The sequence below is a fragment of the Salmo salar genome, chromosome ssa18, assembly GCF_905237065.1.
Source record: "Salmo salar chromosome ssa18, Ssal_v3.1, whole genome shotgun sequence".
Taxonomy (NCBI): Eukaryota; Metazoa; Chordata; class Actinopteri; order Salmoniformes; family Salmonidae; genus Salmo; species Salmo salar.
In genome coordinates, this window is record NC_059459.1 from 64,059,881 (window position 1) to 64,079,983 (window position 20,103).

The 20,103-nt window shown below is 43.1% G+C and overlaps 3 protein-coding genes across 8 annotated transcripts in view; 2 read left to right on the plus strand and 1 right to left on the minus strand.

Annotated features, from left to right (window-relative positions):
- Positions 1 to 2,959: 2,959 nt before the first annotated feature.
- Positions 2,960 to 10,596, minus strand: LOC106577650 (N-alpha-acetyltransferase 38, NatC auxiliary subunit). 2 transcript variants are annotated; one of them, XM_014155958.2, is made up of 3 exons: positions 10,380 to 10,596; positions 4,091 to 4,268; positions 2,960 to 3,786 (listed from the first exon to the last, which is right to left on the minus strand). In XM_014155958.2, the coding sequence occupies exons 1-3, from the start codon at positions 10,398 to 10,400 to the stop codon at positions 3,662 to 3,664; spliced, it is 324 nt and encodes a 107-aa protein (XP_014011433.1). In that variant the 5' UTR covers positions 10,401 to 10,596; the 3' UTR covers positions 2,960 to 3,661. The 2 variants fall into 2 exon arrangements, with proteins under 2 accessions (XP_014011433.1, XP_014011432.1); XM_014155957.2 differs by lacking the exon at positions 10,380 to 10,596 and adding an exon at positions 5,725 to 5,848.
- On the plus strand, positions 4,493 to 8,415 carry cyb5d1 (cytochrome b5 domain containing 1). The gene is made up of 5 exons (XM_014155955.2): positions 4,493 to 4,524; positions 6,089 to 6,376; positions 6,444 to 6,520; positions 6,625 to 6,843; positions 8,105 to 8,415. The coding sequence occupies exons 2-5, from the start codon at positions 6,256 to 6,258 to the stop codon at positions 8,333 to 8,335; spliced, it is 648 nt and encodes a 215-aa protein (XP_014011430.1). The 5' UTR covers positions 4,493 to 4,524; positions 6,089 to 6,255; the 3' UTR covers positions 8,336 to 8,415.
- Positions 9,386 to 20,103, plus strand: part of chd3 (chromodomain helicase DNA binding protein 3) — a 62,391-nt gene continuing 51,673 nt past the window's right edge. For 3 of the 5 annotated variants that reach the window (XM_014155954.2, XM_014155950.2, XM_014155952.2), the window contains exons 1-8: positions 9,387 to 10,037; positions 12,100 to 12,233; positions 12,434 to 12,613; positions 12,733 to 12,857; positions 13,112 to 13,401; positions 13,724 to 13,887; positions 18,636 to 18,768; positions 19,008 to 19,189. In XM_014155954.2, the coding sequence (XP_014011429.1) occupies positions 9,872 to 10,037; positions 12,100 to 12,233; positions 12,434 to 12,613; positions 12,733 to 12,857; positions 13,112 to 13,401; positions 13,724 to 13,887; positions 18,636 to 18,768; positions 19,008 to 19,189 (1,374 nt within the window). In that variant the 5' untranslated portion in view covers positions 9,387 to 9,871. Of the gene's footprint in view, positions 10,038 to 12,099; positions 12,234 to 12,433; positions 12,614 to 12,732; positions 12,858 to 13,111; positions 13,402 to 13,723; positions 13,888 to 18,635; positions 18,769 to 19,007; positions 19,190 to 20,103 lie in introns of all 5 variants that reach the window. The other 2 variants (XM_014155949.2, XM_014155951.2) reach the window with 1 other exon arrangement.

Genomic DNA, 20,103 nt, shown 5'->3' on the forward strand with positions numbered 1-20,103 from the left:
GTAATTGTGGTCAGTAGTTGTTTGGTTCAGTAGTTGCGGTCAGTAGTTGTGGTTCAGTAGTCGTGGTCAGTAGTTGTATGGTTGGGGTCAGTAGTTGTGGTTTAGTAGTTGTGGTCAGTAGCAGCTGTGTGGTTGTGGTCTGGAGTTGTGGTCAGAAGTTGTGATCTCGTTGTGTGGTTGTGGTCAGTAGTTGTGTGGTAAGTAGTTGGTTGTGATCAGTAATTGTGGTCAGTAGTTGTGTGGTTGTGGTCAGTAGTTGTGTTAAGCAGGTGTGTGGTTCAGTAGTAGTGGTCAGTAGTTGTGGTTCAGTAGTTGTGGTCAGTAGTTCTGTGGATATGGTCAGGAATTGTTTCTAGTTGTGTTCAGTAGTTGGTTGGATGTGGTCAGTAGTTGTGTGGTTTAGTAGTTGTGTGTTCAGTACTTGTGGTCAGTAGTGTTCAGTAGTTTTGGTGAGTATGTGTGTGGTTCTGTTCAGTAGTGGTTAGTAGTTGTGGTCAGTCTGTGTGCTTGTGGTCAGTAGTTGTGTGGTTGTGGTCAGTAGTTTGTGGTTCAGTAGTTGTTGTCAGTTATGGTCTGTAGTGTTGATCAGTAGTCGTATGGTGTGTCAGTAGTGCTGTGGTCAGTAGTTGTGTGGTTGTGGTCATGAGTTGTGGTCAGTAGTTATGGTCTCTAGTTGTGTTGTGGTCAGTATTTTTGTGGTTGTGGTCAGGGGTGGTGTTCAGTAGTTGTGGTCAGTAGCTATGATCAGTAGTTATAGTCTGTAGTTGTGGTCAGTAGTTGTGATCAGTAGTTGTGTGGTGCAATAGTTGCTGTAAATAGTTTTGTGGTTGTGGTCAGTAATTGTGGTCAGGGGTGGTGTTCAGTAGTTGTGGTCAGTAGCTATGATCAGTAGTTGTGGTCAGTAGTTGTGATCAGTAGTTGTGTGGTGCAATAGTTTCTGTAAATAGTTGTGTGGTTGTGGTCAGTAATTGTGGTCAGGGGTGGTGTTCAGTAGTTGTGGTCAGTAGCTATGATCAGTAGTTATAGTCTGTAGTTGTGGTCAGTAGTTGTGATCAGTAGTTGTGTGGGGCAATAGTTGCTGTAAATAGTTGTGTGGTTGTGGTCAGTAGTTGTGTGCACTTTTAGGAAAAAAGGTTCTGGAAAGAATCAAAAAGGGTAATCTGCTTGCTTCATATATGGCACGCCTTAATTCTATATAGACCTGAAATTGGTTCCATATAGAACACTATATAGCACCAATTTTGGTTCAGTGAAGAAGACCCAAATGGGTTCTGATCAAAGAACCCTACAACCATTTTTTGGTTCTATCCAGAACCTTTTTTCTATGATTCTGGTGGGGTTCAGAGTCTAAACTACAGTTGTTGCTTGTGAAAACTGAACGAAGTGCAATGAGAAGTTATCGGGTGAAATATGAAGTGAGTGAACCGAGACAGCTTTGCTCTATCCAATCAGCGCAACCGGATCTTTGCAGATAGGCAAACTAGCCAGTTGACTTATTTAGAGCACAATCCTGAGGACGAAGCTAGTGAGCATTACAAATCCTCTCTGTCATTCCAGGTATTTCAGACCGGAGAATTATTCAAAATATTTGTTGCAAGCTGTTTGGTCCGAAACAGATTCTGAATCATGGGAATTTGTTATGAAGACATTGTCTCCCTCCGAGGCACGTGTTGAAAAAAACCATGGTGTTAAACATGCTAACAAACGTTTGTGCTTTGAAACTAAATAAATGCTGCACTCTGACCCACAACTTCTTTGATAGATTCATGATAATGTTGTTATACAAAGTAAGGAATGAACTTCAAAATGTGACTTAGTTGTATTGGAATTTACTGCTGTTGGTAAGTAATGAATCTGTTAGCTTCTGACATGAATAATTGCATCTATAATGAAAGCAGTTGATGTGTTACTAAAACAGCTCAATCTATTAATTTGAAGAAGCTATTCCTAATCCGTTTTCTGATTTTAAAAGCAGTGAAGTAGAGGAAAATTTCCTACTCTAACTTTTTGTCTAAAGTGTTGGCAAAGTATTCGAAGTAGTAGATTTGGGTCAAAAGTTGTTGTTGCATTTAGAGTGAATTGGATGTTGGAAGTGATGTCACAATGGGGGAGATTGTTGAAAAAAAAGCCATAAAAAGTTGAATAGTTAAAAAGTATCAAATATATCAAAAAGTTGAATACGAGCAACTCAACCCAGACCAGTCTACACGTTTGAAGTTTGAATGGCATTTTTAGCTTAAACGGTGTAAAAGGAGTTGCGCACTAAATAACAAAAATGTTGAAGATGTAAGTGGGGGCATTTGCTTCGCAAACCCCACAAGGGCAAAAATGTATACAAATACACATTACCAGGAAATAATGGCAAACTTTTGCAATCATGCGTCATCATGTAACTCTCGTACTGGGGCCTCCCGAGTGGCGCAGTGGTCTAAGGCCCTGCATCGCAGTGCTACTAGAGATCCTGGTTCGAGTCGCAGCCGGCGACCGGGAGACCCATGGGGTGGCACACAATTGGCCCAGTGTCATCAGAGTTAGGGGAGGGATTGGCCGGCAGAGATGTTCTTGTCCCATCGCACTCTAGCGACTCCTGTGGCAGGCCAGGTGCAATGCACGCTGACACAGTTCCCAGGTGTATGGTGTTTCATCAGACACATTGGTGCGGCTTGCTTCCGGGTTAAGTGGGCATTGTGTCAAGAAGCAGTGTGGCTGGTTGTGTTTCGGAGGACGCATGGCTCTCGGCCTTCACCTCTCCTGAGTCCGTACGGTAGTTGCAGCGATGAGACAAGACTGTAACTACCAATTGGATCCCATGAAATTGGGGTAAAAAAAATAAAATACCTCATACTGAACATCTTTTCCTAGTAACACGTGCACTTTAACTGATGACCTGGACGTGTCCCGAAACGAGTGAGATGGAGGACGTTTGTCAACGGCCTATGCTGCTAATAGGAGACAAGGGTTTAATCAAATCAAACTTTATTTTCCACATGCATCGAATACAACAAGTGTAGACTTTACTGTAAAATGCTTACTTACAAGCCCTTAACCAACAGTGCAGTTCAAGAAGAAGAAAATATTTACCAAGTAGGCTAAAATAAAAAGTAACACAATAAGAATAACGAGGCTATATACAGAGGGCACCGGTACCGAGTCAGTGTACAGGCTAGTTCAGGTGTTTAAGTCAAGTAAGTCACGAACTTTAGCTAGTCATGCTCTGAACCATCTGTAACTGCTGCACTACCAGTATATAAGGACAGTCTGCATCATTCTTCATTAACAGATCAGACAGGTTTAGATACTGAAATGTATTGGAAAACATTTATCCATATTCCATACAATTAAACAGCGGTTCCACACAAACGCATATACTGTACAGCCTGGCTCAGTCCATGAATAAACATCTGTTGTACTCAGTATATTAACTTAACACACACACACTGTAATGTCACTGGGAGTGCCTGGTTAGATCTCACATACACCATGGCTGCCTGCTAAACCAAATACACTGGCACCAGAGATCACCTGCATCTGGAATTCTCCTTTGATTGAATTCTCAATTTCAAGTCTGTACTGTAACATCTTATAGGCTGCTGAGACATAGACCTGGCTAGCCAGGATGTTAGCTAGTCTCCTCCAGCTTTGGGCGAGCTGATCTTGTTCCTCATTGGCTGGACCCAAACCCCTGTGTGCCGACAAGGCTGTCTGATTCCACCTCGATAGAGACCACGTGGTGGCCAGGAATCATGGCTAACCCCAGCACTCTGGGCTCACCCTGGGAGAAGGAGTCTGATGCAGATGCAAGTAAGACACACACAAAATACATTTTAAAAATGAACACGTACACAGTACACAGTGTATTAACGGCAATGTTACACTGTTACAAAGCAGAATATGGATATGTGTTTACTCCGGTCCCAGAGAGCTATAAGGTTTTTACAGCAAATAAACTAAGCAATACATTTGCTAGCTGAATCAGGTTTATTAGTGCTGGGTTTGGACAAAACCCTGCACCCACTGCTCTGCAGGAACGGGTGAGTAGCAGTGAGCTTACTAGAGTATGTGGGCTGAGCCTAATAAGTACTGTAGTTACCTGAGGATTTGAGGAACTCCTGAGCGGACCCCAGGATGACGTTGCAGTCTCTGTCCGTGCACAGGAACAGTCCCACCAGTGTCCGTCCGTCTGTCATTCTGATTCTCATGTTTTTGTTCAGCAGGCTCTCCAGCTTCTGACGCCCTCTGGAGGAGTAAGATGACAGTTCGCCCTGCCCCTAGAAATAGGGAGAAATTAGATGATAGGACTATACTTGTAACGGAAGCATAATGGTGATACTGGGTGCATCTCAACCGTCTAAAGTGGCTTGCTCTCTTTGTAGCCTATACTTGTTAAACTTCCCCTTGGCAAGGTTGTCAAGGAGACACGACTTTCGAACACTGTATTTGCCTAGCTCTGGTCCTTGTGCATACATCGGATGTGTGCAAGCAGATCATAGTGACGTATGCGCTTGGACCAGAGCTAGTTTGACGGTAAACAAAATGCTCAACATGTGTTTATTTGTATTTTGAAGAGACGACAGCTTGTACATACAGAGAAACGTTTATCGGCACTATAGCAACATCTTTACTTTGGTAACGAAAGTATATTGAAGCCAGTCACTAGACAAAATCTGAGATATCCTCTATGAAGGAAATAAAACGATGCCAGGGTGTTGAAGAAGCAGGCGTGTTTACCTGTGCATATGAATAACGGCTGTTCAGGCTAGATTAGAGCTAACGTCGGAGAGAAAGCTACTTTAGACTATTGAAATAATGCTAGCTAGCTACGTTAACGTTAGCCCTTGATCATGACTCTCAGTTCCATTACATATAAGGCATCTTCTGTATGGGGGAGTTTTGTTAAGAGCCCCAACACTGTCTGAACATTAACACGCATAGCTTGCGGTACGATTTTGGAAGCATAAGTACTTTATCTTTCATATCAGCAACAACAAAAAAATACACCTTTATAGGGTTCCCACACGGCCATACATCCATGCAGCAGGTGTTTACGGAAGACAGAAGGACCACCAGTGTTAATTAGCTATAGAGCATGTTCTGAACACCTGTGTTTAATGGAAGACGGCTGCCAGAAACGTATTGCCACTGAAAAATAATGTTGCCTGCAACTGTGATAAAGCCGGTTAAAACAGTGTACAGCACAGGATGTTGGTGGCACTTTAATTGGGGAGGACAGGCTCGTGGTAATGGCTGGAGTGGTTTTAGTGGAATAGAATGAAATACATCACACACTGTTTTCATGTGTTTGATGCCATTCCATTTGTCCGTTACGGACAATATGAGCCGTCCTCCCCTCAGCAACCTCCTGTGGTGTACAGTAATAGTACATTTTGCGTTTGTGAAATTATTTTGTTGTGATATGAAAGTAAAGGGCTTTATGTTTCTAGAACCGTATCGCAAATGAGAATCGATTGACGTTTAGATTAAGTATTTGGCTGTTTTGGCTGCCAGATCAAGTCTATCTCTGGAAAAAAAACACAAGGAGTAATGTTAACGGTAGGCTCTTTAAGAGTACATCTTGGGCTACTTTAGCTTAGCTAGCTAGTGGATCCAACTTGCCCACGAAATGTATGGATCAACTATGCACGCTCTCCTTTCAGTTTGGCAAAGTGAATATTATGTGTTAGAAGTGTTTCAAATACGACAATATTAAATGTATATCACCCCTACATGAGTTGATGGACCATTTTCTTCAATCATTGTTGCCATTCCACCCTTTCTTGATCGTATTTTTCTCGAGGAATTATTTCACTGTTGTACAGGCGGAAATTCGTTAGGGAATACGGTGCATTGTGGGTATTGTAGTATGCAATGTAGGTAGGTAAAGCCAGAGGTTTGGTAAAACTTCGCACCTATTTAGTTTTGGAGCATTTAATAGATAATTCAGTTAATAGAGATCCTATTAAATTACAAAGTATTGTAATTATTAATTCTATAATAAAATTGGTCAAATGTGTGTCATGATGTATTGACTGTGCAACCACTCGTGTGAGATGCAGCAAAGCTGATTTCAGTGTCGTGCTTTCTTTACCAGACGCTTCCGTGGTTACCACAGTAACGGAGCTCCAGCTGTTCGTGTGTACACTTGTTGGTACAATAGCGAGTGAGCTTGCACATAAACAAGATACGTTACTTTTTATATCTCTGACATTACCTTTTATAGCTCTACATAAATTGGGTAAATTTTTGGAAGTAATACAAATGCGGCCAACCAAGTATTTCACCCCAACAGAGGTGTCCCTTCATAACACCCTTGGCGACCTGTGGGTGTCATACCTGGGCAAGGTGTACGACTTAACACCATTGGTCAATGAATTTAAAGGTAAGTTGTCGAATGCAAATAGGCTATTAGGTTACAACAGTTTAATAAATAACACACTCTTTTTCAGGGGATGTACTTCTGAAGCCTATCATTGAGTGTGCAGGAAAGGACATCAGTCACTGGTTTGACCCAAAGACAAAAGATGTGAGTGAGAAAATAATCAGACGTCTATCAAGAATGTAGCATATTTGTCTTTCTTTTTCATTATATTGATGATGAGTAGGCTAATTCCCTATTTGTATTTTCAGATTCTGACCCACATTGACCCACTATCTGGGTGTGTGAAATACTACACCCCTAGGGGGCGCTTTGTGCACGTGCCGCCTCCTTGCCCTCGTACTGACTGGACCAATGACTTTGGGCGACCCTGGTGGAGAGATACGCAATATGAGGTGGGACTACTTTCTGTCAAAACCAGGTGGATCCGCATCATCAACACCCTCACATCCCAGGAGCAGGGTCTGGAGGTAAGTCATCCTTATTCTGATCAGGGAGAATGTCATGCATAGATCATAAGAGGCTGCATATGTACATGACACATGTATACATGTGTTATCATACTAATCTCACATAGCAAGACACCATCCCCTGGCAAGTGGGGCTAGTGCCATACATAGATATCATAAATGCTGCATGCATGTATTATACATATGCTATAGATATGCACGCATCATACCGACATCATTCTGCACACATACATGTCACCTTCATGCATACATGCACCATTTATACGTAACCATCATGCATACTATTGTAGCTGTTCAAGCCTTATCCTCCCACTTCCCCCTCAACTGCCTTATCAGCAAAGCATTTTCAGCATATCACAGTAGCAGTCTATTAGGAGTGTATCCATTCAGCTGGCACTGTTTCACACACACTGCGTAATATCACTGACTGGAACACAGGTGCTGTGTCTCCCTTACTCTGTGTGTCACTGGCTGAATAAAATATGGGTTATCACACTGCACTCTAGGGAGCCCTGGCCTGTATGTGACTAGCTTCCAAAGGGACCAAAAGGACACTGGGAGAGGGAGTGAGTAGCACAGTAGTGCAGTATGTCACTGTCAAGCGCTGGGGGGTTTGTGAGCAAGTCCTGGCTTGGTTCGCTCATTCCCCCCGCAGCCCACACAAACAAACACACAACACACTCACACCCATAGCAGAGCATGCCTCTCCTCTCCAGCACGGTGGGAGCGCAGGCTTTCCCGCCAACCTGCCCCAGCTGGCACTAGTAGTCTTCTACTGGGCCAGAAGCTTAGTGTGGGTGTTCCACACAGTCAGACACATGCTCTCTCTCTCTCTGATACAGTCACAAATACTCACGCACACACCACACACAAATCCTCTCTCCCCCCCCCCCACACACACACACACACTTTCTGGTTCTTGGCAAGTGTGCCCATTGCACCCTGCATAAACAAATTATTATTTTTTAATTTTTTTGGGCTCCTGGAAGAGTGGTTTAACGGCTAGTTGCAAAACATGCCCATAGCCCACATGATGAGTTTCAGGTGGAAAAACAATGGAAAATATATATTTTTATTATTAAAATACAATGGCTGATGACATTGACTGATCATACCTATAGGTTCTAGATCTGAAACAGCTGCAACAGATTTCAGCTGCAGTCAATATATCCCCTGGGAAGTCAGGAACTACTGTACATGGGTTGGAAAAGTAAAAGAAGAAAAAAACTGCAACTTCTCCCTCCTCTCTCTCTTTCCCCAGGTGTGTTCCGAGGAGACCTTGAATGAGATTCTCCAGCGGTACCTCCGCTACAACTCTCATGCCGCCAGCTACACTTGGAAGCACAACTGTGTCAACTTGGACATGAGTAGAACGCTGGAGGCGAACGGCATCCCCGACGAGGACGAGGACTTCTACAACACACGCATGGACCGCGACCTCTTCTCCCAGTCCATCTGCCTATACTTCAACGACGACCTCACTGAACTTTGACCCCATATGTAAGGATGTTAGAAAATGGTGGTGAGCAATACAAGCAGACAATCTATTAAAATGTTGACTCACAAAATACATTTTCTGTATGTGTTATTTGTTTGCGTTATGATATTGTTGTAGCAATTTTATTATAGCCAATTTAACCCAAAAAGGACTTGAACTGGTAACCTCACAATTAACCTGTTCCTTTCCTGTCATTATATCCCAGTGTCATCCTTTTGTCATTCCTTCAAAGCTTCTTGCATCTTTACAATAGGCCTACATAAATTCATGCCAACATTCTACATAAAATAGCATAGTAACCATGGTAATTGTTTATGTGATATTCAACAGCGCCTTTGTGGTTCTGCTGGGTTAAGATTTCCAGTTGTGCAGGAAAACAAATCTACAATAATAGTAGCAATATCAGGTTTAGTCAGTCTGATATATAATATCAAATCAAATCATACACATGGTTAGCAGATGTTATTGCGAGTGTAGCGAAATGTTATCCATAGTTCTATTAATCAGTGACCTGTCATTGTTACCAATATCTAGGCTATTTATCATTATTCACAATTATACACACATTTTTTACTCTAAAATGTGCATACTGTATGTATGTATGTATGTATGTATGTATGTATGTATGTATGTATGTATGTATGTATGTATGTATGTATGGCTGACCATAGACCCCTTTGTCAAAGCTGAGCTGCCTGAAGGGAGACCAACCATTGTCTGACTACTAGAGGTTCCCATGGCCTTACTGCCACCTATATCAAAGGAACTCTAGTGAAAGTGTGCAAGATGATTTTAAAATGTATCCTCTTTCATTTTAATGCTTTCAGAATGTTGAAAAAAATATATTCAATTTCTATTATTATTATCAAATGATCTCCAGTTGAAAAAAATGCCAGTTTGCACATTGCATAGATTTTTCTCCCTACCACAAGTGGTTAATTTTTAAGCAATCCAATCTGATGTAAATCTGGGCATGGCTGCGGCAGATTTTCCCAACCCCCCCACTCTCAAGCTCCCTCCCTGACTCTCTCGCACACGTATCATTTTATACCACGGTGGGGGCCTTTAAGAATATTAAGGTGGCCATATTTGATAGATTTGTATCGCGTTTTTCAGTGCAGAAAGGGAGTTTTGTTGCGTGTGATCTAGAGACAGTTAGCTGGCATGGCTGATCATGGGGGGGCAGTAACATTACAAGCAGTCAAACACCCCCTTTCTTGTTTCTTGTAACAATGTACATGTTTTTTGAGGAGGGAGGGGTGCGCGGAGAGAGGCAGAGAGAGAGAAAAGAAGAGGGGGGAGCGTTCTGCAATAATATAGTCAGCCATTTTTTATGTAAGGGGATTTTTCTTATTGGGGGGGTTGTTAAAAAATAAATATAAGAGCGGCCATCTTTGTTTCCCTGCCTTGTAGTGTAAAATATTCCAAAACGGCCCCCACTTTTTTTCTGGTGAATATTTGAATATTAAATAAATATCATAATTCCGGACGGTTTCTGATTTCGAGGACGGAGCCGATGACAGGAATATAATGTCCTCTCCTCTCCGGTCCTGTGAGGAAGACCAGGGTATGTTGGTTAATTCCGAGGGAGTGGATTTTGATGAAGAAGACGAGGACGACGGAGATCTAGACGAAAACGCAAGCGACATAAACTCGCCGGCGGCGCCTCGAGAAACTGCAACACTAGCCGCGCCAGGTAGGCTATATTAGCAACAGTCGAAAGAGACACTGGCGAAAGACTCGGGAGCGCGCACACAAAATAGAAACACATACGCCATATTTTGTTTAAGTACGCCAGGACGCCCTGTGCCGCTCATCTCAATAGTTATCTGTTGCTGCAATATAATTAGTTGCGCGCCCGTTGCTCCAAAGGATAGCGTAGCTTTGAAATAGAAAGAGTTGGGAAGATTCCAACTTATAAACAATTCCACAAAGTTGATCCTCCTCAACGTTGCTTTTCATCCAGACAATGCTGCCATATTCATAGATGTAAATAATATCTCAATGTTAATCGGTCGATGTGAAGTGTACAGCTCACCACATCACTGGCAGAAAACATGGACTCCCCAGCAATAAGCTTTCTGATTGTGATCTTTAGAATAGTGCTGTGATGTTTGTTCCCGAGGCGTGAGCGTTAAAACCGGATGATAGAGTAAGTGCTGGTATGACAGTGTAAATAAACTTGCCTCCTACCCCATGACGGTCTCCACTGTCATACTGACAGGGACGGTTCATGATAGGACACTGACGCTCTACTCCCAAGTTCTGAATAGAACCGTTATGTGTAGCCTACAGGGCTTTTGTTCCCACTCTCTTTTCGATGTCATACCAGACTAACACATGTAACACGTAGGCCTATAATACACAAAGCCTAGAAACTATACTGTGAAGCCTAATTAAAGAAAGGACTTGCCTACAACAATTTCATGTGAAAAATACGATCAACAGAAATCTTATTTTACTCCAAATAAGTTTTTGTTGTTGAGGGATTACAGATTTGGCCTACCTGGTTCCACACCAAAGAACATGTTTACATTATTTTACAGTTCATTTTAATTAATACAATTACATTAATTTGCATGTATTCAATAGTGACATTAGATATTGCATATCATGATTTTGGGATATTCAACAAGGGACATTTTAGCATCACTCTGAACTACTAGCCTAAACTATGTCGCCTGTCTCGAGACAAGAGCCGCGTATGAATTAGTGCGCTTCCCGCAGCGGCTCTAAATCCCCCGCGACCTGCGCTGGCGGTTGTTGCTGTTGTGGTCGGGACTCAGGTGTTGGAATTAATTGCGGGGAAGTAGGGTAGGGAGTCGTTTGAGTTCATCCTATAGAGACAGACTGGCTTGCGGCCTCAGAATCACCGAGCCCCGCGTGATGCTAATGCCGCCCCTGGCTGCACTCTGCAGCAGAAATATGCGGAGACCTTGTCTGGGCGCGCGCTGCGTGTTGTAGCCCTACCAACAAAGACATACCATTAAATCGAACTAATTTCTACCAAGTGCAATGGCGGCCGCAAGCGATAGTTTTTTTGGTGATGTTTTTTCCCCCTTCTCTTCATCCCCTGACAAAGCATAGGCTTCACTCTCTCTCACTCTCCAATAGGGTGCTGTCTCACTTTTTGCCAGGGGAAAAACTTGAATACAGGGATGAACGTCTCATTATCACTTACTGACCCTCAAAACCTGGGATGTGGTGTCTTCGAAATACATCTATTACATGTTTGATTGGATTTTATTTTCCCAATTCATTATTGCGGGAAATATATATTGCCATGGACATAACGTTTTAGAAGCCCTAAAGCACTGTGTAACATGTAGCCTACATAAGGCCTTACTTTCATATGTCTCAGCCTCACATTTTCAATGCCACCATGAACAACATTCTTGTGTGTTGTGAGGCATTCATTAACAAATAAGCCAGATATGGATTTGGTTTTCACTGAACTGATACCAAGCTACTGCCAATTCCACTTATCAGTCAAACTCACTGACTGGAACTAATTCAGCATGTCACAATTCAGTCAATCTCGAAGGTTGTGTTAAGACACTACTCTCCCATATGACACATTTGGTGTCAATGCACACATGACAGTGTGTTGGTGAGAGGCTTTTGTTGTGCTTAATTGTGTTCAGAAGAGATTAGATCGACAATTCAAAGCCTTCAAAGATGATTATAGTCAATATCATTTAGTCACATCTCTCTCTTTCTCTCTTCCATCCCCCTCTCCTCTCTTCATTCCCCATTAGAGGAAGAAAGGGAAGCATCAGACAGGGCCAGTCTAGGGAGGAAGAAACGAGGGCCCAAGAAGAAGAAGGAGACAAAGAAGAAGGAGAAAGAGAAAGAAGGAAAACCGGTTAAAGCCAAAAAACGGAAAAAGATTGTAAGCTTCTCGATCATTATGGTCCATCTACCGCCATACATTCTGATGACACGTCATTCTATTTCATTTGCTTAATTGAAGTAATTGTTTTTTTCAATGTGTGACATTACATATTGATTGAGCATCCTCACCCTCTCTTTTCTGTTCTTTCTCTCTTCCTCACTTTCCCTCTCTTCCCTTTTCTCCTCTCCCCCTCTCAGGAAAGTGATGTAGAGAGAGACTCGGAGCGAGAGAGAGATTATGGTGAGAACTCCGACAGCGCAGCGAGTGACTTCTCTAGCGAGAAAAAGAAGAAGAAGAAACACAAGGAAAAGAAGGAGAAGAAAACCAAGAAGAAGAAGAAAGATGAGGGGGACAGCACGCACGAGGAGACAACAAAGGTAAGAAGAACACAACAAGAAAGTGCAATTGTTGCAGTTGTTGTTGTTTTGCTTAATTTTTTACACATTCTGATGGCTCAAGTCGTCCAGCTCTCTGACTGGTTGTTTCTCTCCTGCAGCCAATAGAGCAGAAGACGTCGGCCCAGCTGGCTATGGACTGGGGTCTGGAGGATGTGGATCATAAATTCACTGAAGACGATTACCGCACACTCACCAACTACAAAGCCTTCAGCCAGTCCATGAGGTACAGTTGGCCTGCTGTAGTGATTAACTGTCAGCGAGATGACTCAATGAGTTATTGTTTATTTCAGTTGTATAGTTCACTACCAACCGTGGAACAATTCCCTCCATTCACAATCCCTCAGAAACAACAATTTCTAGTTCAAGTTTATTTTCAAGTTCAAGATATTTGCCACACTGTTCAAAATCAATCGTCATTACTGTTCTGTACATCAAACACTCAGCTCTTCTTCCTCACCTTCCTCTTCATCTTCCCAGGCCCATGATCGCCAAGAAGAACCCTAAGATCCCCATGTCTAAGATGATGACCATCCTGGGGGTCAAGTGGAGGGAGTTCAGCTCCAACAACCCCTTCAAGGGCTCCGGTGCTGCAGCCGTGGCAGCTGCAGCCGCCGCCGCCGCCATCGCCGTCGCCGAGCAGGTCTCCGCGGCAACACCATCCCCGGAGCCGCCTCCACCCCGGAAGCAGCCCCAACCCCCACGGCCGCCCCCCCCGCCGCCACCTCCGCCTCCCCCGCTCCGCAAGGCCAAGACCAAAGAGGGCAAAGGTCAGAGGATGAGAGAGAAGGGTGGAGTGGTGAAGTGGTGGAGTGTAGCATGAATTGCAAGGACTGATTGAATTAAAATGGAATTGGTCCCAAATTGTAGTCTGGACCCTCAGACATTTCACATTTTTGTTGTAGCCCTGAACTGGCACACCTGATGCAATTCGTCAAGGGTTTGGGAGATAGTTGACTAATTTAATCTGGTGTGCCAGTTTAGGGCTAGAACAAATATGTGAAACGTCTGAGGACCCCGAGGAGAGGTTTGGGAAATCCCACGCTAGAGCACTAGTAGAAATCTTGACTTCACACTGTCCCTGTTTCTCAGGCCCTGGGTATAAGAAGAGTCGCAGTAAGAGTCCTCGTGTTCTGGCTGAGAGGAAGAAGGCGGTGGCAGCAGCAGTAGCGGCTTCAGTAGCTAAAGCCAAGAAGATGTCCCCCATACGCATAAAACTGGGGGCCTTAGGCAACAAGAGGAAGAAGAGCAGCTCTGTAAGTATTATAATGCTGTGAATTTGGATCTATAGATGTGCTGTGTAGGCCAATGTATGTGGAGCATGCTGTTGTATGAGAGACGAAAGATCAATGTTTCTCTCCTCTCCTCTCTCTCTCTCTCTCTCTCTCTCTCTCTCTCTCTCTCTCTCTCTCTCTCTCTCAATTCAATTTAATTCAATTCAAGGGCTTTATTGGCATGGGAAACATATGTTTTGTCACAAGCGTTGATGAAAGGGGATCAAAGCGCAGCGGGTATAGTGCTCATCTTCTTTTATTATCGTAATAAAGTGAACACTTAAACAAAATTAATAAACCGACAATCAACAGTTCCGTAAGGTTCTCAGACTATACAGGAAACCACCACCCACAACCCACAGGAAAAAACAGGCTGCCTAAGTATGGCTTCCAATCAGAGACAACTAACGACACCTGCCTCTGATTGGAAACCATACTCGGCCACACATGGAAAAAGAAACATAGAAATAGAAAACTAGAACCAAAATCCCCTAGAACCAAAAAACCACAAAACACACAAAACAAACACCCCCTGCCACGCCCTGACCATACTACAATGACAAATGACCCCTTTACTGGTCAGGACGTGACATGTTTACATTGCCAAAGCAAGTGAAATAGATAATAAAGAAAAGTGAAACAAACAATAAATAATGTACAGTAAACATTAAAGTCACAAAAGTTCCAAAAGAATAAAGATATTTCATATTATGTGCAAATAGTTAAAGTACCAAAGGGAAAATAAATAAACATAAATATAGGTTGTATTTACAATGGTGTTTATTCTTCACTGGTTGCCCTTTTCTTGTGGCAACAGGTCATATATCTTGCTGCTGTGATGGCACACTGTGGTATTTAACCAAATAGATATGGGAGTTTATCAAAATTGGGTTTGTTTTCAAATTCTTTGTTAGTGTGTGTAATCTAAGGGAAATATGTGTCTCTAATATGGTCACACATTTGGCAGGAGGTTACGAAGTGCAGCTCAGTTTCCACCTCATTTTGTGGGCAGTGTGCACATAGCCTGTCTTCTCTTGAGAGCCAGGTCTGCCTACGGCGGCCTTTCTCAATAGCAAGGCTTTGCTCACTGAGTGTGTACATAGTCAAAGCTTTCCTTTTATTTTGGGTCAGTCACAGTGGTCAGGTATTCTGCCACTGTGTACTCTCTGTTCAGGGCCAAATAGCATTCTAGGTTGCTCTGTTTTTTTGTTGTTAATTCTTTCCAATGTGTCAAGTAATTATCTTTTTGTTTTCTCATGATTTGGTTAGGTCTAATTTTGTTGCTGTCCTGGGGCTCTGCAGGGACTGTTTTTGTTTGTGAACAGAGCCCCAGGGCCAGCTTGCTTAGGGGACTCTTCTCCAGGTTCATCTCTCTGTAGGGGATGGTTTTGTTATGGAAGGTTTGAGAATCACTTCCTGTTGGGTTGTTGTAGATGGCTCTTTTCTGGATTTTGATAATTAGCGGGTATCGGTCTAATTCTCCTCTGCATGCATTATTTGGTGTTTTACATTGTACACAGAGGATATTTTTGCAGAATTCTGCATGCAGAGTCTGTCTCTCTCTCTCTCTCTCTCTCTCTCTCTATATATATATATATAAGTATTTATTTATTTATTTATTTATATATACAGTTGAAGTCGGAAGTTTACATACACTTAGGTTGGAGTCATTAAACTCGTTTTTCAACCACTCCACAAATTTCTTGTTAAGAAACTATAGTTTTGGCAAGTCGGTTAGGACACCTACTGTGTGCATGACACAAGTAATTTTTCCAACAATTGTTTACAGACAGATTATTTCACTTATAATTCACTGTATCACAATTCCAGTGGGACAGAAGTTTACTGTGCCTTTTACTGTGCCTTTAAACAGCTTGGAATATTCCAGAAAATGATGTCATGGCTTTTGAAGCTTCTGATAGGCTAATTGACATCATTTGAGTCAATTGGAGGTGTACCTGGGGATGTATTTCAAGGCCTACCTTCAAACTCAGTGCCTCTTTGCTTGACATCATGGGAAAATCAAAATAAATCAGCCAAGACCTCAAAAATATTTGTAGACCTCCACAAGTCTGGTTCATCCTTGGGAGCAATTTCCAAATGCCTGAAGGGACCACGTTCATCTGTACAATAGTACGCAAGTATAAACACCATGGGAACACGCAGCCGTCATACCGCTCAGGAAGGAGATGCATTCTGTCTCCTAGAGAGGAACGTACTTTGTTGCGAAAGTGCAAATCAATCCCAGAACAACAGCAAAGGACCTTGTGAAGATGCTGGAGGAAACAGGTACAAAAGTATCTATATCCCCAGTAAAACGAGTTCTATATCGACATAAGCTGAAAGGCCGCTCAGCAAGGAAGAAGCCACTGCTCCAAGACTGCCATAAAAAAGCCAGACTACGGTTTGCAACTGCACATGGGGACAAAGATCGTACTTTTTGGAGAAATGTCCTGTGATCTGATGAAACAAAAATAGAACTATTTGGCCATCATGACCATCGTTATGTTTCGAGGAAAAAGGGGGCGGCATGCAAGCCGAAGAACACCATCCCAGCCGTGATGCACAGGGGGGGCAGCATCATGTTGTGGGGGTGCTTTGCTGCAGGAGGGACTGGTGCACTTCACGAAATAGGGGATGGGAAATGATGTGGATATATTGAAGCAACGTCTCAAGACATCAGTCAGGAAGTTAAAGCTTGGTCGCAAATGGGTCTTCCAAATGACCCCAAGCATACTTCCAAAGTTGTGGCAAAATGGCTTAAGGACAACAAAGTCAAGATATTGGAGTGGCCATCACAAAGCCCTCACCTCAATCCTATAGAAAATCTGTGGGCAGAAGTGAAAAAGCGTGTGCGAGCAAGGATGCCTTACAAACCTGATTCAGTTACACCAGCTCTGTCAGGAGGAATGGGCCAAAGTTCACCCAAGTTATTGTGGGAAGCTTGTGGAAGGCTACCCAAAACGTTTGACCCAAGTTAAACAATTTCAAGGCAATGCTACTAAATACTAATTGAGTGTATGTCAACTTCTGACCCATTGGGAATGTGATGAAAGAAATAAAAGCTGAAATAAATAATTATCTCTACTATTATTCTGACATTTCACATTCTTAAAATAAAGTGGTGATCCTAACTGACCTAAGACAGGGAATTTTTACTAGGATTAAATGTCAGGAATTGTGGAAAAACTGAGTTTAAATGTATTTGGCTAAGGTGTATGTAAACTTCCGACTTCAACATTTATATTGTATATAATAAACTCAGCAAAAAAAGAAACGCCCCCTCACTGTCAACTGCGTTTATTTTCAGCAAACTTAACATGTGTAAATATTTCTATGAACATAACAAGATTCAACAACTGAGACATAAACTGAACTAGTTCCACAGACATGTGACTAGCAGAAATTGAATAATGTGTCCCTGAACAAAGGAGGGGTCAAAATCAAAAGTAACAGTCAGTATCTGGTGTGGCCACCAGCTGCATTAAGTACTGCAGTGCATCTCCTCCTCATGGACTGCACCATATTTGCCAGTTCTTGCTGTGAGATGTTACCCCACTCTTCCACCAAGGCACCTGTACGTTCCCGGACATTTCTGCGGGGAATGGGCATAGCCCTCACCCTCCGATCCAACAGTTCCCAGACGTGCTCAATTGGATTGAGATCCGGGCCCATGGCTGGCCATGGCAGAACACTGACATTCCTGTCTTGCAGGAAATCACACACAGAACGAGCAGTATGGCTGGTGGCATTGTCATGCTGGAGGGTCATGTCAGGATGAGCCTGCAGGAAGGGTACCACATGAGGGAAGAGGATGTCTTCCCTGTAACGAACAGCGTTGAGATTGCCTGTAATGACAACAAGCTCAGTGCGATGATGCTGTGGCACATCGCCCCAGACCATGACGGACCCTCCACCTCCAAATCGATCCCGCTCCAGAGTACAAGCCTCGGTGTAACGCTCATTCCTTCGACGATAAACGCGAATCCGACCATCACCCATGGTGAGACAGAACTGCATCTCGTCAGTGAAGAGCAATTTTTGCCAGTCCTGTCTTGTCCAGCGACGATGTCTGGTGAGGACCTGCCTTACAACAGGCCTACAAGCCCTCAGTCCAGCCTCTCTCAGCCTATTGCGGAACGTCTGAGCACTGATGGAGGGATTGTGCGTTCCTGGTGTAACTCGGGCAGTTGTTGTTGGCATCCTGTACCTGTCCCGCAGGTGTGATGTTCAGATGTACCGATTCTGTGCAGGTGTTGTTACTCGTGGTCTGCCACTGCGAGGACGATCAGCTGTCCTTCCTGTCTCCCTGTAGCTGTGTCTTAGGCGTCTCACAGTACGGACATTGCAATTTATTGCCCTGGCCACATCTGCACTCCTCATGCCTCTTTGCAGCATGCCTAAGGCATGTTCACGCAGATGGGTAGGGACACTGGGCATCTTTTTTTTGTGTTTTTCAGAGTCAGTAGAAAGGCCTCTTTAGTGTCCTAAGTTTTCATAACTGTGACCTTAATTGCCTACCGTCTGTAAGCTGTTAGTGTCTTAACGACCGTTCAACAGGTGCTTGTTCATTAACAAGCATGGGAAACAGTGTTTAAACGATTTACAATGAAGATCTGTGAAGTTATTTGGATTTTTAAAATTATCTTTGAATGACAGCGTCCTGAAAAAGGGACATTTCATTTTTTGCTGAGTTTATGTATATATCTAACTCCATCCCTTCCTCTCAGAGTTGTGATGATGTTGATGAGGAGGACTCGCTGCAGGAGGACTCCAGTGTCCACAGCTCCTCGGTCCGCTCCGACAGCTCCTCCCAGGTCAAGAAGAACAAGAGAGGACGTCCGGCCAAGAAGAATAAGAAAAGTAAACAAAATGTTCCTTAAAAAAAGGTTATAAACTCTGAATCTGTTTGACTTATGCTCAGCATATGATGTCTCTCTGTCTTTTCTCCTTCTCCCTCTCTGTCAACCCCCTCTCTTATCCCGTTCCCTTTTCCCTCCTCATTTTTCCTGCCCCAATTTCTCTCTCTCTCTCTCTCTCTCTCTCTCTCGCTCTCTCTCTCTCTCTCTCTCTCTCTCTCTCTCTCTCTCTCTCTCTCGCAGTGCTGGATGAGGGTGAGGTGGAGGGGGATGGTTATGAGACAGACCACCAGGACTACTGTGAGGTGTGCCAGCAGGGAGGGGAGATCATTCTGTGTGACACCTGTCCTAGGGCCTACCACCTGGTCTGTCTGGAGCCTGAGCTGGAGAAGGCCCCCGAGGGCAAGTGGAGTTGCCCCCACTGTGTGAGTACCGTACCATACCGTAATCCTCAAAGTTGGTGTTAATAATCCTCAAGTCTGCCTATTTGACTGATTGTTTATGTCAGCATTACAAACAGAGCTGCGTGTAATGCTACTTTTAGTGTGTACTCTATTTACAGAGAGCTTTCGGAAAGTATTCAGACCCCTTGACTTTTTACACATTTTGTTACGTTGCAGCCTTATTCTAAAATGGATTAAATCGTTTTTTCCCCCCTCCTCAATCTACACACAATACCCCATAATGACAAAGAAAAAACTGTTTTTTAGACATTTTTGCTAAATAAATTATTTAAAAAACCCGGAAATATCACATTTACAGTTGAAGTAGGAAGTTTACATAAACCTTAGAAAAAGACATTTAAACTCAGTTTTTCACAATTCCTGACATTTAATCCATGTAAAAATGCCCAGTTTTAGGTCAGTTAGGATCACCACTTTATTTTAAGAAAGTGAAATGTCAGAATAATAGTAGAGAGAATGATTTATTTCAGCTTTTATTTCTTTCATCACATTCCCAATGGGTCAGAAGTTGACATACACTCAATTAGTATTTGGTAGCATTGCGTTTAAATTGTTTAACTTGGGTCAAACATTTCGGGTAGCCTTCCACAAGCTTCCCACAATAAGTTGGGTGAATTTTGGCCCATTCCTCCTGACAGAGCTGGTGTAACTGAGTCAGGTTTGTAGGCCTCCTTGGTCGCACACACTTTTTTCAGTTCTGCCCACGAATTTTCTATAGGATTGAGGTCAGGGCTTTGTGATGGCCACTCCAATACCTTGACTTTGTTGCTTTTAAGCCATTTTGCCACAACTTTGGAAGTATGCTTGGGGTCATTGTCCATTTGGAAGACCCATTTGCGACCAAGCTTTAACTTCCTGACTCATGTCTTGAGATG